Source organism: Cryptomeria japonica, chromosome 4, assembly GCF_030272615.1.
Source record: "Cryptomeria japonica chromosome 4, Sugi_1.0, whole genome shotgun sequence".
NCBI lineage: Eukaryota > Viridiplantae > Streptophyta > Pinopsida > Cupressales > Cupressaceae > Cryptomeria > Cryptomeria japonica.
The window spans coordinates 8996459-9012188 of record NC_081408.1 but is presented as its reverse complement, the minus strand read 5'-3'; the positions used below and the strand labels follow the sequence as shown (position 1 = coordinate 9012188).

At 34.3% G+C, this 15730-nt stretch overlaps 1 protein-coding gene across 1 annotated transcript; it reads right to left on the bottom strand.

Annotated features, from left to right (window-relative positions):
- Nucleotides 1-9641: 9641 nt before the first annotated feature.
- LOC131874817 (uncharacterized) lies at nucleotides 9642-11303 on the bottom strand. The gene is made up of 2 exons (XM_059218735.1): nucleotides 10622-11303; nucleotides 9642-10231 (listed from the first exon to the last, which is right to left on the bottom strand). Exons 1-2 carry the CDS (start codon nucleotides 11301-11303, stop codon nucleotides 9642-9644), a joined length of 1272 nt encoding a protein of 423 aa, XP_059074718.1.
- Between the last annotated feature and the right edge of the window lie 4427 nt (nucleotides 11304-15730).

Below are 15730 nucleotides of genomic sequence, written 5' to 3'. Positions count from 1 at the left end.
AAATTCATGTGGAAATTGTTCTCCGAGCCCAATCTTAAATGGGTAAAAATCATTAAAGCTAAATACCTGGAAAATTTTGACCCGGACTGTTTTTTCCGTACAGAAAACCTCCCAAAAGGGTCGAAAGTTTGGGACTTCCTGGTTAAGTGCAGGGGCCTAATTAGGGATTGGCTAACTTGGGATATAGCGGATGGTAACAAAGCTCTCTTCTGGGATGATTCGTGGGGAGGGCATGCGATTCTAAGCAAATCAGGAATAAGTGAGGAAGGTATCGATTTATGCAAAGTCCAGAGGGGGATGCATGTAAGGGATTATGTATCCTTTAACCACAATGATCCGTCATTAGGATGGAAATGGAAGTCCCTGGAAGATTTGAACTTCACTATTAGAGATAAGGAGATTCTAAGAAATACATTAAGAGAAAGACAAATAGTCTTCCGTAGCAGGGAGGATAGGTTGATATGGGCTGGTAGTTCATCAGGATTATACAAGGTTAAAGAAGGATATGACATTTTAAAGGGTAGACAAATAAACACAAATTCCAATTCTAACCTGTGTTGGAATAATCTGGGGCTGCCTAAGGCTGGGTTATTTTTATGGGCCGTATCTCAGAAAAGAATCTTAACCTCAGATTGGTTCAAAAAACTTGGCTATTCAGGGCCATCCAGATGTCCGTTATGTGAAGCAGAGGAAGAGAATGTAGATCACCTACTTCTTAATTGTTCATATAGCTAGAGGTACTGGGATTGGCTTTGTAAGAGTCTTGATTGGCAGATGCCAAGGCCTAATGATATAAAGGATTGGATTGCCAGTTGGCAAACCCCTTCGAACCTAAGTGTTTATGCTATGATTTGGAAAATAGCACCTGCCATTATAATCTAGGAAATATGGAAGGAAAGAAACAAAAGAATTTTTAAGGATAAGCAGATGACTGTAGAGTCCCTTATTAACAAGATTGAAGCTTTTATAGTAGAGTTAACTAACAATAGATTAGATGCTTTGCAATTAAGGAACATTAACTTATCTAGGGGTGACAAGTTAATCAAAATGAAATGGAATGGGCTCAAAACCCCACCTTATATTGGTCCCGGGGGGAAACAGACGTCATCCCTTAGGGAGGAAGTTAAATGGTTACCACCAAGATTTGGGTGGTGCAAACTAAATTTTGATGGTGCCTCTAGAGGCAACCCGGGTAGAGCAGGAATAGGTTGTGTCATACATCAAGATAACGGCAATATTTTGGCTAGCCTGCATAAACCTATTGGGATAACTACTAACAATATGGCTGAAAGTCAAGCTCTATATGAAGGGCTTATCCTAGCCAGGACACTGAAAATTAAGAAGTTGGAAATTGAAGGCGATTCAGTGCTGATTATTAACGCAGTTAGAAATGAGAAATGCACTAACTGGAAACTGAATGCAAAGATTGGTAGGATTTTGGACATAATCAAACATTTTGAAGAGGTGTCTATTAAACATATTTATAGAGAAGGAAATAATGTGGCAGATAAGCTAGCAAACGCTGGGGCTGATGGGAACTCATCTATAAACATAGCAGGGGATACTTAGGATATTAATGCGAAGATAGAGGGGCAGACATATATTTATAATTATGTGTATATATATATAGATATAAAGATATATATATATATATAAATATATCTTAATATAGTGAGGTATACTCATAGAATTGCAGATATATCTATGCATATATTCCGGTATATTAGGATATGTATATATATATATATAAATATATATATATATATATACATATAGATATATATAGATATATATACTTATATATATTCTTTCATTGATTTATATATAAATATACTGAAATACCTTATATATATATATATATATATATATACCCATCATTGGCTGGCTGTCTCATAAATATATCACATTAAGCACATCCTTTAAATTGCGGGACAATCTCAGGTCATGATTACCAATATCATGATATCCTTCCAAACAATCATAGCTTGCGAAGAGATATTAGGGAATATTTGCGGATGTATAACAGGTGGATTGGCCTCACTCGGAGGTACGTACGAAAACACAGATAGTTAAGAAGAGGACATGGTAATAATAAGGTATGGTACAGTTGAAGCAAATTTCAAATGTAAATGGCACTTGCGAATGTCCTTGCAATCTTGTATTAGATTTCACATGAGACTTAGTAAAGCCTGAAGTTGGCCTAACAATGATGACTCGGTAAAGATAAATTAACCTGAAGCTTTGGCTAGTTGACATTTCATCTGGTTGGAAGGGTTGGAAAGTATGGATACCAGCATTAGGTTGATGAGCACTAAGAGGCTAATGGCTTTTGTCAGGGAAAGAACTAAGAAGCGGCTTAAGGAGATTATACAATTTCCTCATGAGCTGGTAATTCATGCGGTTCAGAAGATCTTAGGCAGAGAATTTATCTTCAATGAAGATAGAACTAGGGCAAATACTGATATTGCCGCAATGTTTGTGGCTGTGGTACTCCATTTCGAAAGGAATAAGGAACGAGTTGAAGCCCTGTGTAGAAATGTGTTTATACCGGCAATATTAGTTGAACTCAATAGGGATCTAATGAAGATTGACGATGAACTGATGATACCTAGACCAAGGCACTATGATATTTTGATCAAAAATTTTGTTCCTGTTCCCAGAGTCCCGATCCTGGTGGTGGAAGATAATGAAAATTTCGAAGCCAGAAAGGAAGAAATCGGTAGGAATGTAGATTTTTTGTTCTGGTTGTTGCAGGTTAAACCACCATATGAAGAGGATTGGTTCGAGGATTTTCTTCAGAAAGAAGGCATTAGTATCAATGCCGAACATAGTCCACCTAGTCCTTTGGGTTAAGTTATAGACTAGTATAGTATTTATAGATAGTTACAGGGTTATAACTAAAAATAGTTAATACTTGTTTATATGGGGTGCGGTATTCTTAGTAAAGGAAGGAAATGATAGTAATGTTGTTCTATTCACTCCTTCCAATTTTGATAGGATTTACAGTTCCGTTAAACAGACTTAGCATAAGTATGGGCCCTGTTTGCTTTGATTTTTTGTAAAATCTTGTGACCCATAGATTATATGCGGATAGATATATAAGAAGACATATTACTTCTAACATGGTATGCTCTGTCAATGATTTTGATATGGATTGTGGGTATATTAGGTAAAAGAAGTGGAAATGGCTTAGGCATATAAATGTATGCAGATATATAGAAGGATGAATATATGTATATGCATAGGTAATTGCTCGTTTGTCATTCTGTCTTTTCATATATATATGTAGATGTATATGCAGATATTTATGGCAAGTTTGACATAGATGAATGTATAAATGCATATACATATATATATATATATGTGTGATGTCTTTATCTAAAGTATGGCATTAAGAAATTGGCTATGGCAGAATATGCATACACAGATATATATGTGGGATAGAAAGGCATATAAATGTAAGCAGGATGTATACTTGTATATACATAGGTAATTGCTCTATGGTCATTTAGGTGTTTTCATATATATATTTAGATGCATATGCAGAAATATATGACAGGTTTGTAATATATATATGTATGTATAAATGCATATGCATATACATATATATATGCTTGATGTTCTATCTAAATTGGATATGGCAGAATATGCATAAACAGATATATATGTTTCAGTTCTTATCTATAAGTATGGCAATAATGAATTTGGTTATGAAAGAAGCAGTAGCTTTGAGAATGTTATGTTGGTACTAACTCCCTCCTCACAGCTGGCTGAATTGTAGCCTGGCTAATCTCTTAATTTGACACCTACTTGACTAAAGGGGTCTCAAGCTAAGGGATAGCGAGGCGATAATCCCCCTATAGAGGGTGGAAGGTCATAGATATTTGTTGAATGATCTTTGAAATTATATATGTATACATTGCTACTAATTGTTTGGTGGAGATATATGCATTAAGATTTTTACAGGTTCGAGGGAGAGGATGGAAAGATAAGGCCCTTAACACTAGAGATCTCGCCAAGATAGACTGGACTGAGCCTCCAAGGAAAGATTGGCAAAGAAACTTTGTATAGAATCTTTGTGAGAATTGATATGTATATAAAAGTCAGTCTGTAGCCTCAATAGAGGAATTGTAAATCGTACAGATTCTTTGTATTATCTGATCCCGTAAGGGATCTGGGTTAGACCGGAGGTTTTCTTATCTCCATTCTTTCCTACCGGTGCCCACACTGAATGGAGATGTAATATTTATTATAATAAAAATAAATTTGACCTCGGCCTTTTATCGATCAAAAAAAATAAAAAAATTTGGTATTGCTAAGGTAATATGCAATGTTTGAATAGAAAATATTGTTTAACAAACTTTTATTTTATTTTCAAATATAGTAATAACTCTTCTTTCAAGAATTAAGTGAAGAAGTTTATTGATATGATCCATACCCAACATCACTTCTCTACTCTTTATAATCCAATGGCCAAGTTGACAATTCACTTAAATTAAATGAATTATTTAATGTAAGCTTGTTGATCAGCAAAGTAAAAATTGGCATCCATATCATCCTACCCTATATACCTACAATACTTGTGAGATTTTTTTGCATGTGTACATCTCATTTGATCTATCCCTACCCTTATCCTTACTAATTCTGTTATTGGAGAGGTTACATCTTTCATTAAAGTCTACTTTAGCAGCTAAACCATTATCAATTCCATATAAACATTCAAAGATCCCTCTATAGATTTCATCATAACAAAAATAAGCCAAATTATCATCATAACATCACATACATTTATTTCTATAACATAATCATGTCAAAAACACATCACCACATAAATTTTCTACTACTAAGGTCATAAAATTTTTGAATAGAAAATATCATTTTACATTTTAACTTTAATTTTGTTTTTAAATATAGCAATAACTTTTTTTCAAGAACTATTAAGTGAAAAAGTTTCTTTATATGATCCATAGCAATAAAATTGTTGATCAACAAAGTAAAAATTGGCATCCATATTATCCTACCTTATATATTTACTATACAAACATTTTTTCTCTCATGTTTACATCTCCTTTTATGTCATGTTGAGGTTATTATGTCTCTAAAGATCAAAATTTCTTCACTTCAATTCTTTCTTCACCTACTCATTGATGGTATTATGTAAAATGATTGTCATCACCAAGAGCTCAAGATGTCTAATGATATTGCATTAGAATGTTTTGGAACAACTATGTCTTCCACAAGCAACTTGTATGACCTTATAATTAACATGCTCTCCGTTACACTTTCCATTGTAAAAGAACAGTAATGCAATACACGTGGAAAAGATCCGATAGGTATCTCTCTATGCTCCTTCCTTTTTCTTATATATGCTATGGTGCTCCACTCTTCCCAATACATGTGTTTAAATGAAACTTGACATGTCGATTCATGTGTTTGTTGTCTCTTTGTTTATGTATGTTATAAATTCTTAATAGTCCTAGTTTTTTTTGTAATGGTGTTACCCTTTGTATGCCTTGTCACATTCCTTCCTTCTTAATTAGGTGGTTATTAAAAATGCTATTTCTCTTTCTTAATTATGTTTTCTAATTATTTAAGTTTGTTTCTATTATTTACAGATAATTAAATTGAATCAATAATTTACATTTATTTCATAAACAATTACAAAAACAAGAGCTGTGATACAGCTGGAGTCCCTCCCAATTGCAAAAAAATATCAAAAAAAAAATATAGCGGAGATTAATAGAAAATATTGATCTCTAGTGTGGAAATTGCAGTTGAGATGAATAGTCAGAAAACTTTTGTTTGTTTTCTTGGTAATACAATAGATCTTTAAGGTTATAAGAAAACTGTAATCATTTTGCAATATCCTGCTAAAACATTGTAAAATAATCACCATCTTGAAAGAACCAAATAAAACGCTATATCCTTCAAATTTTCGTTAGGAAAGATTTGTGATGCAAGAGAAAGAAACCCCTCTTGCCAATAGAAATTCACAATTCAAAAACAAAAACAAACACAGACTCTTGTGTTTAGATTGCAACAAAGAATTTAATCTTATTCTCCTCAAAGCTGTAAAAACACTTCTACAATAATGGCCTTCTAATGGCCCTCTCAAACTTGCAGACAAACAAACTTCTCTCACGCTCTGCCTTTCCTTCATGGGTCACTGCTACTTTCCACGATTCCCTTCCCTATTTACAGAACCACACACCAGTTTCTTATGCCCTGCACACCTTCTTACTTAACATGGGTTACTTCTACCATCGACTCTCTATCCCAACAATGCCTCTTGTTCTCTATTAATCGCATTGTCAAGTCATTTTCTTGTAACACATGCTATATCTCTTCATGTTTTACCTTTGAACTCGGTAGAATGTGATTGCAATTTGAGTTTTACTTCCACATCTATTGACCTTACGCATTCCTTCACCATTGGCTGTTTTATGTACCAAAAGGCTGAATAGCCTTCGATAGAATTTAATATTTTAAAATAAACTTGCTCCAGGTTTAAAAACTTCTGAAGTTTAATAAAAAATTCCATTTTGTGCAGCACCAACACTCATTGCATTCCACGTGGGGATATTTTCTGAGGCATTCTGTCATTACTGATCACTAAAATTTAACAAAGCATACTGCCTATTGACTGTTTGGATGATCATCTAACCAACTTGGTAATAAGTACAAATCTTGGTCAAAGATTGCACTGATCTCTTTTTTAATTTAGTGTCATTTTATATGAGTATATGATAATGGTGTGACTATATTAACTTTTGAATATACTTGCTGGAAATGTGAGTACAGATGTGTCTCTGATGCCGAGTTTCATGGTTACTATGGGCAGAAATTTATGTTATATGCATGGATAGGTGCAGTAAATAAAAAGTGCCCCAAAGAAGTTTCTATGTATTTGGTATCTATGTCTCAGGGTTTGCCAAATTTCTAATATAAAGTTTGAAATTAGACGGAGTTAAAGAAAACAGGAAAAAAATCATTTTAGTTTGCACCAAAATGTGTATGGAAAAAGGCTTAGCGTATGTCATTAAAATATAGTTTAAAAACATGTTTTTAATTTGGTTTTTTCAAACTTATTCTTGTGGGCCTCAGTCTTAATTTGCGTTGTTGCGTGACTCGTTGTCTTGTGAATGTTCGCTAATGGAAACTGGGTGTTTAGTGTTGATAGCCTTCTGCTTGTTGTTTGCAGATGTGGTGGCTGCTTGTTTTATTCATGTTGACAGTCTCAGGCTCACCATTGTAGAGATGGTAGCTGCTCATACAGATTTTATTCACAGAATTAATTGAATGTGAAGCAATTTGATTTTGTTTCAATAGTTTAGCAGCCAAGCCCATGTCAGAGGCATATGTTATTAGACAGGAGGGTTGTTTGTTGAGTGTTGAGTGTCACCGCAAAGTTATGTGGTGCTGCAATGCCCTGTGGGGAAGCTGTAGCTACAGGAGACAAAAGCCCTACCACACTCAATAACATCTGTTTTAAAAAGAATAGACCTGTTTCATGGAGACTGAATAAATATTGACAGGCATATGATTCCCAAAAATTTGCTATTAAATACTGATGCATTGCAAAGAATACCAAATAGTTACGATAAATAATCCACACTTCTATAATACTATAAACCAATGAGTTCGAAAAATATCATGCATTGTTAAATCTTAGTGATACTAATCAACATAAAAATTCAACTGGCATCATCCAGTAATGTTGCTGGAGAAGACAAACACATCAATGATATGAGTACATTCTTTGCCAGACTAAATCTGTGATTTTCCAAAAAGTTGTGTGATTAACCATAAAAACAACATAAAAATTCAATTCGTATCTTACAATAATATAACTGGAGAAGACAAACACATCAATGATATGAGTACATTCTTTGTTAGTCTAAAGCTATGATTTTCAAAAAAGTTGTGGTTGCTCATAAAGTTTTATTGATAGAATCAATGGAATGTGAAGCAAGTTGATTATGTTTCAAGAGTTTAGCAGCCAAGCTTATGCCAGAGGCATATGTTATTAGACAAGAGGGTTTGTTTGTTGAGTGTTTAGAGTCATTGTAAAGTTAACTTCAGGTCGTTAAATCTAGGTGTATTGTGGTATATGATTAGGTTATTAATCAATTTGCAATTCTAATTGCAAAGAGTGGCCTGAATTTTCCCTGCAATTTCCGTACGGAAACACTTTTTTATGGTAATTATTAGGCTTGTGGTAGCTCTAAGCACCCTCAGGTTCTCAAATTCAGTTATACTCTGTTCTATTGTAAGGAAACTATTTGCAATCACCATTGCAAATAGAGCCCCAAATTTCCCATGTAATTTCCTTACTGAAAGCCTTGCAAAATGAGCTACTGAACTGTTGATTTCATTGAAGTTCATGTAAATCTAACCCTGGAGTTAAAGACTAGATGTAGCTATTTGCAAAGGATTCAAAGTGTATCTTCTCTCTAGCTTTACATAGGCAACACCTGTGTCGCTATGGTCATGTTTTCAATTGAACATATGGTGAATGAAATGTAGACATCTTTGTTTCAATTTGACAAAGTCATCATAGTAGATTAAGTCATCCCTTGTGTAAGAAGCTACAGGGGTTCTTTATCTATGCATGTATTTCACTTCCTGATGAAATCACTTACCTGGGTCAGAAACTAATTCATGGTTTAAAACCCCTAAATTGGATACACATTACCAGGCTTTGCTCAATGGACATGCAAAACAAAAACCTAGTCCTACACACACATGCTAATATATGAGCTTATCATCAAGACATCAAATTCTTATTTTTCTAACCATTAAGGCAAAATTAACTTACCGAAGCGGCAACGATGAAGGCTGGCTGAATGAACAACGACAATAAAACTGGTTGAATGAGAGGAGTGGAAGAAGGTCATTATTGGCTGTAAAGAAGGGGACATGGCCCGCAAAGAGTTTTAGTTTCCTGCACCTTCTTCTTTAATGGTGAAAGCAATCTGGAGGATGCTGACGGTTAATGCCCTAAATTCCCAGCGTCACACATAGACATGATAACAATTCGTAGAATGTCGCATAACCACCAAAACCTTTAGAAACTAAACGTTAGGAAATTTCTTCAATTTTTTTCTGTCCGTTTTTCATTGGTCACAAGATTTTTTCCTTTAATTTTTAACCGAAAAATATAAAAATCTCCAGGAAAAATATGGTGGGCCAATCATAAAAAGAAGAAAATTGTCTAAAATTTTATTTTTTAATCAAAAGTTGCAAACCATAGGGAAAGTTGTTTATTTTTTGTTGACGTGCTTCCCAAGGAGAGACTAATAAAGCGAGACGAAAACATAAGTCTCTGCCTATACAGGCAGGGACTAATAATCCAAATTATCATCATAACATCACATCTATTTATTTCTATATCATAATCATATAAAAAACACATCAACACATAAATACATAGTCAAATCAAATCATTCATTAAAAATGTCTTCCCATATACGCATACAATATTCAATCTCTAACGATTATGACAAAATATGAGGACAGAATTTATATTCTCTTACGGCTATGACAAAATATGAGATCAAAATTTATAGGTGGTATAGGATTTGCAGGCTACAATAAAACTAACCCTTCTCGATGCTCCTCTGCTCGCCTTAATGCCTCTCTCAAGCTAGCATTCTCCGTTGTCGTGCATCCATCCTCTGCGATACTTGTATATCTGCTGTTCTCATCTGATGAAGTGTCTCGAGCTCTCCTCGCACACGATCTTGCTCTGCTTTGAGTGCATCTATCTTGGCACATATCTGTTGCAGACGATCTTGCTCTACATTGAGTGCATCTATCTTAGCAAATAGTTGTTGCACAGGATCTTGCTCCACTTTAAGTGCATCTATCTTAGTACATAGTTGTTGCACCTCTTTCTGATGAAGTTTCTCGAGCTCTCCTCGCACACGATCTTGCTCTATTTTGAGTGCCTCTATCTTAGCATATAGTTGTTGCACCTCTATCTGCATTTGTGTCTCCCTCTCTCGCGCTTCACCATGTTGGATCTGCAGACTATCCCAATCTGCTTGAGCTTGGTCTCTCTCAATTAGGTCCCAATCTCTTCCAACCTCTTCCCTTGCTACTCTCTCATAAAGTTGATCCCTCCCTACCATAGCAGCATACTTCTGTCGCATACGTTGTCTCAACATAAGATTAAAAGTGTCATGTTGGCGCGCTATATCCATTGGCCTATCCCACTCTCCAAAGTTAACTGCGAAACCAAAACATCAAACAATGTTAGTTCTATATATCTCAAATCACATCAAACCCGAATTCATTTCTAGACACATACTCATTTATATCTATAAAAACTCTGTGCGCAGAAAAAGCATATTTGATTTATGTTAATCATACATAGTAGGTTTTAACCTTGAGGCTTAAAAGTGCAAATTTACCAGCGATTACATTTAGAAGTCTTCAGATATGTGATCTAATCCTGCCTGAGATATTAAAAGCAAAAGAAAACATTTCAAGGCAGCCTAGAACCTCTACTAACATTCCGAAAACTAGGAAACTTTCAAGCTTCGCCATAGCCTAACCAAATATTTATCAAACGGTAAATGACAAATCATAATGCAGTGACTACGAAACAGAGACTTACCTATTACTGAAGGTGCAGGAGTTGTCATAGATGCCTCTGAAGACGATAACGTAAAACGGGGATATGCAGCGGAATTGGTAGCGGAAGTTGGTCGTGATGAAAATGGCACGGTTACAGCATCAGAAGTAGTGGTCTGTACTAGCGCAGTCGCTTGACCACACACGGGAATTTTAATTGTAGTTGCACCAGTGGGTGAAGAATATGAATCAAAACTGCTAAACGCAAGTGAATGTTGAGATGCAGAGGAAGATTGAGTCGCTGAGGTTCCAAAAGGAAATGAAGTGGGCGGAGTAACAAAAGTCGAAGTAGAATTTCCTGCCGGAGGGTTGAAAAGCATGGGTGGTGTAGAAAATCGTATGCTCGGAATGCTGAAAGACACATCGAGTGCAGAAGATTGCGCGGGGATTGGGAAGAAAGACGTAGGCGTACAAACCGTAGTGGCACCGAAGAGAGGCGTAGTCGCGTAAGCCGCAGTGCGGTAAGGTGTAAGCATGTAAGCTGCACTGCCGCCGAAGAAAGAAGTAGGCCCGTAAGTCGCAGTGCCGGGGAAGGATGGTGCAGGCGCGTAAACCGCAGTGGTGCCAAAGAGAGGTGTCGGTGGCACAGAAGCCGAAGATCCAAACATGACAGGAATTGATGAACTGCCTGCTGATACAGGGAATTCAAATCCTCTGCTCGCCATGGCTAAAGCACAAGTAATGCCGAAAAAAGAGTATAATTGAAAACTGAAGACTTTAGACCCTAGGGTTTGTAAAATAAACAATCTGTTGTTCCTGTACGCGTGTTACCTGATTTGGTTTGTTAAAGCATTCTCCACTAGGATTTATATGATATCATAGGACACCGCTTTTGTTGCGTTGGGTTGGCCGACCATAGAATAGGAGACGACTTATTATTATTTTATTTTAAAAAAATCTTAGAGATTCCAAGGGGAAACAAATTAACCTTAATTTACAATGTAGGGCTACTGTATATTTGCACGGTAGTTCTTGATTATTATAAATTTGAAGTATTGTTGGTTTAAAATTATATTATTTTAATTATATTTATGTCTTATAAGCTATAACTTTCATTTCAATAAAATGATATTTAATTATTTAATATGAATTATAATTCTAAGATTAGTAAAAAATAATATTAATAATTAGTTAGGTTATTTAGTGTACGTATTGTCTATCATACTTAATTATTTCTCACTCTCATTTTATATTTTTTACATCTGAAATTAATAAAACTTATATTATGTCATGTTTAAAAATAAAATGTCATTTAAAAATTTTCATTTTCATCTCATTAGTTAACTACACCTATACATTAGAAATTTCTTCCCTTTCCAATAAAAACCATAGTCTCTTACAAATTTTATTTTCCTTCAAAATTTTGACTTCCTCTTTCAATACAAACTTCATCCTCTCACTTATTATATATTAAATTGATAATTCATTATTATCCTCCTTCATTGAAATGGTACTTTTCTTATTTAATTGAACAAAAAAAAAATTGTGGCAATCGAATCAAAGGTTTTTGTGTCTTTTGGGTTTTGTTTTTTGGCTGGGTTTCCAACCCTCATGCACCCCAAGTTGTTTCTTTTTAGCGGATATGTTAAAGGTTCAGGCCTATCCCACTTTAATCATTCAAAACTATGCCTATACATTAGAAACTTTTCCTTGCCTCACAAATTAACTTCATCTTCCAATTGAAAATTTATCCTTTCATTTATTATTTATTAAATTAAATAATTCATCATTATCTTTATTGAATTGAAATGGTAATTTTCCAATTTCATGGAATCAAAAAGTGTTGTTCAATATTGACTTTTGTGGCAAGGAAATTTAAGGATGCAAGCTCAAATGGATTCTCAATCATTTTGATTGGTTTATAGCATATGAAATCATTTCTTCTCTTTCTCAAAGGCATATGATGTCCTATACTATCAAATGAGCTCTCTCCTTTCTATTCTTCCTAGGAACCAATTATCTTATTTTATTTCTATAGAACATCCTTGTGACACATCAAGCTTTAAGTCAATGTTGTTGGAGAAAGATTTTCTATTAATGGATTACCAATGATTTACTTGAAACATCAATCTTCTTGTTATTTTTTTCATATTCTTTTTTAATAGATTTTTTAACAGAGGTTTATTATAATTTAAATCCCAAAATTTCTCATGAATAGAAAATGTGAAGTGTGTCGAGCAACTTGCCAAGCATGTGAAGAGTTGTTCCATGAGGAAGAGTTGTGGAAGAAGACTCAACAGTCATTTATTTGACCATAGAATATCATCAGCTCTAAGGATTCTAAAATGATATTTTGTAGGAAGCCAATCGGTTCATCTTTAGATTTTGAACCACTCTGGCTTGGTTTCAAGGCTTAGTGGCAACATATAGAGTAGGGATTCTTGTACAAAATATAGAAAATGTGGATTCTTATAAAATATATTCAGAGTAGCTCTATCGTGTTATCTTGGTTTGGCATGAGATCATGGAGGCAAAAAAGAGAATTTGGTATTCTATTTATTGTGAAAGATACTAAACTTGGATTTGGCAATAATCTTATATGCCAGTTGAATCATGTTATCTCAAATTTTGTATGACTTGATATAGTGTTAATTATTGTTCCTATATTGTAGAGAGCTAAAACTTAATATAGAATATAATATAATAGATGAAATTTAATGTTCATGAGATATTGGGATTTTAAAAAGAATGGATGTATTGTCATCAACCAATAGAATATTTACTCTTATGATTAAAAAAAAGTGTAATTTCAAATGGCCTTCGATGGGGTCATCACCAAGGATCGCCTCAAACGTACTATTCGCTTTCCTCATGCCTTAGTACTAGATGTTCTAGAGAACATCCTTGGCCCAAACTATCTCACAAATGCTAACCGAACTAGGGCAAACTCTGATGTGGCGGCCTTGTTTTTGGCCATTACGGTGTTCTTCACCAAGAATAGAGAGGACACAGGTGCTGTATGCAAGGAGATCTTCATAGCCTCCATCTTGGGTGAAATGGAGAGGGTTCTTGTCAATATTGACAATGATTGGACCATACCAAGGCCAAGAGATTATGATGTTTTTATGAGAAACAACAGGCCGGTGCCTAGACTCCCCATTATCACTATGGATGAGGAAGAATTTACCAAGGAAAGGACTGTTGAAGTCGATAGGAATGTTAATTTCATGTTTCAATTATTTTACGTGAGGAACCCGCCAAAGACTACTTGGCTCGAGGACTTCTTAAAGGAAGAGGGCTTCGAACTGGATGATGGGAAAGGGGTGAATCCTTCCCCTTGAAGCTCAAAATAAGGTGGCTACAGATCCTGGACTGAAGATGTGACAATTTTGTTCCTTCCTTGTCACTTTATATTCTCCTTAGCTTGGTACTCTAGCTTATTACTATATTAAGAAAAACAATGTTATCTTATGGACAATACAAACTTTGAAAGAGATATTAATCTTGCCATATCTTAAGGATAAACATAGTTGGTTTAAATTCAATAAAATAGTGTGATTTTACTGTTAAATTTATGGTTCTACTCATATCCATTTCATGAGAGTAGCTCTAACCTTTCATTTTAGTTACTATTGTTTTTCCTGTTCATATACTCCTACATATATTGAGGATTGGTTGATATATTTATACACTATTTTTTATATTCATATATATTCATATATATGAATACAATAATTTGTGTATACTCATATAGGTGGATACATAATCAGGGAGGGATTTGTTAATAAAGTCTACAATGAAGGCCTTTGACATCTATATATGTAGACTTATATGAACTAAGAGCATCAATTGCAAGATCTAATATTTCTGCAAGTTTTTAAAATATACTTGTATGCCACTTGTTGCATTGCTATCTATATATGGAAGATTATCTAACATTCCATAGACTACGGATAATAAGTGGAAAGAATGCAGAATATTCTGGGTGAGAATTAAAGTTAAATACTGCAATGGTACTCATCCATTTCTATCTATTGCCCTTTTCGTATAGATTTTATATGGCTATGTGAGTTAGCTTGACACGGATACAGGCGCAATAGAATCCCCTTTATTCCCTTTTATTATTGTATCCTGGATATCATCCTTTATTGGGGATAGCATCCTGATACAAAAACAAAAGGAAGTAAATTGGTGGTTCATAACTATTGATGTGCATTTTTCAACAACGAAATTACTATGAACTCTGTTTCTAAATGTATCATATCAACTATTTTTCATGTGTAGATAAATGAGGTTAAGCTTTTAAGACACACTAGAGTAGGAAATCGAAACACTTTGTTTATATTTCTCTATTTAAATTTTGGAATGGTAGATCCAATCGGATAAATGGCTAAGGAATAATCCTAGATTGGAATATAAAATATAGTATTTGAAATAGGAAAATTAAATTTTACAAACAATCTTGGCAAGTGGTATGAAAACTAATCATGTAGGGTGAACAAGGCCATCTTAAACAAAAGAAAGGAAGATAGCTATGTTGAAACGACCTATAAACAACATTAAGTCAAAGCTCAAACTCAAGACATGGCACAAGGAGAGCATTGATAATTGTAATATGTTAAAAGGGGCTTGTAAGGGAAAGAAAATATCTTCCCACCCTGATCACCCTTAGCCCAGGGTACTATTGTAATTTTCAAAAATCTTATTCTTATTATAGTTGTAGGATTTTTCTGGACTTTGGTCTCGGGCAAAGCTGGAGGTTTTTTTGCCTCCACTCTTTCCTACTGCCGCTTGCACGAGTGGAGTGTTGTAAATTTTATTAATGATTAATAAAATTTTCGGCTTCGGCCTTTTACCGATCAAAAAAAAAAAAAAAGTGTAATTTTCTTTTTAATAATTTTAAATAAAAATTATTTTTAATGTTTACTCTTGCGTATAAATTGTTAGTCGATAGACAACTAAATTATGATATAGAATATAGTATAATAGATGAAATTTAAATTTCAAAAAACTTTGGGGTTGGGTTATGTTGGCCGACCATATATTAATAGAGGACTTGTTATTTTATTTAAAAAAATCTTAAGAGTTCCATGGACAAACAAATTAACCATAATTTACAATGTACTGTATATATTCTATTTATTATTGTATA

Bases quoted from the DNA above. Each gene is read 5' to 3' on its own strand.
- LOC131874817 (XM_059218735.1), bottom strand. From the start codon at position 11,303: ATGGCGAGCAGAGGATTTGAATTCCCTGTATCAGCAGGCAGTTCATCA. The intron at 10,232-10,621 runs GTAAGTCTCTGT...TTGGTTTCGCAG, and splicing joins TCCTGCACCTTCAGTAATAG to TTAACTTTGGAGAGTGGGAT.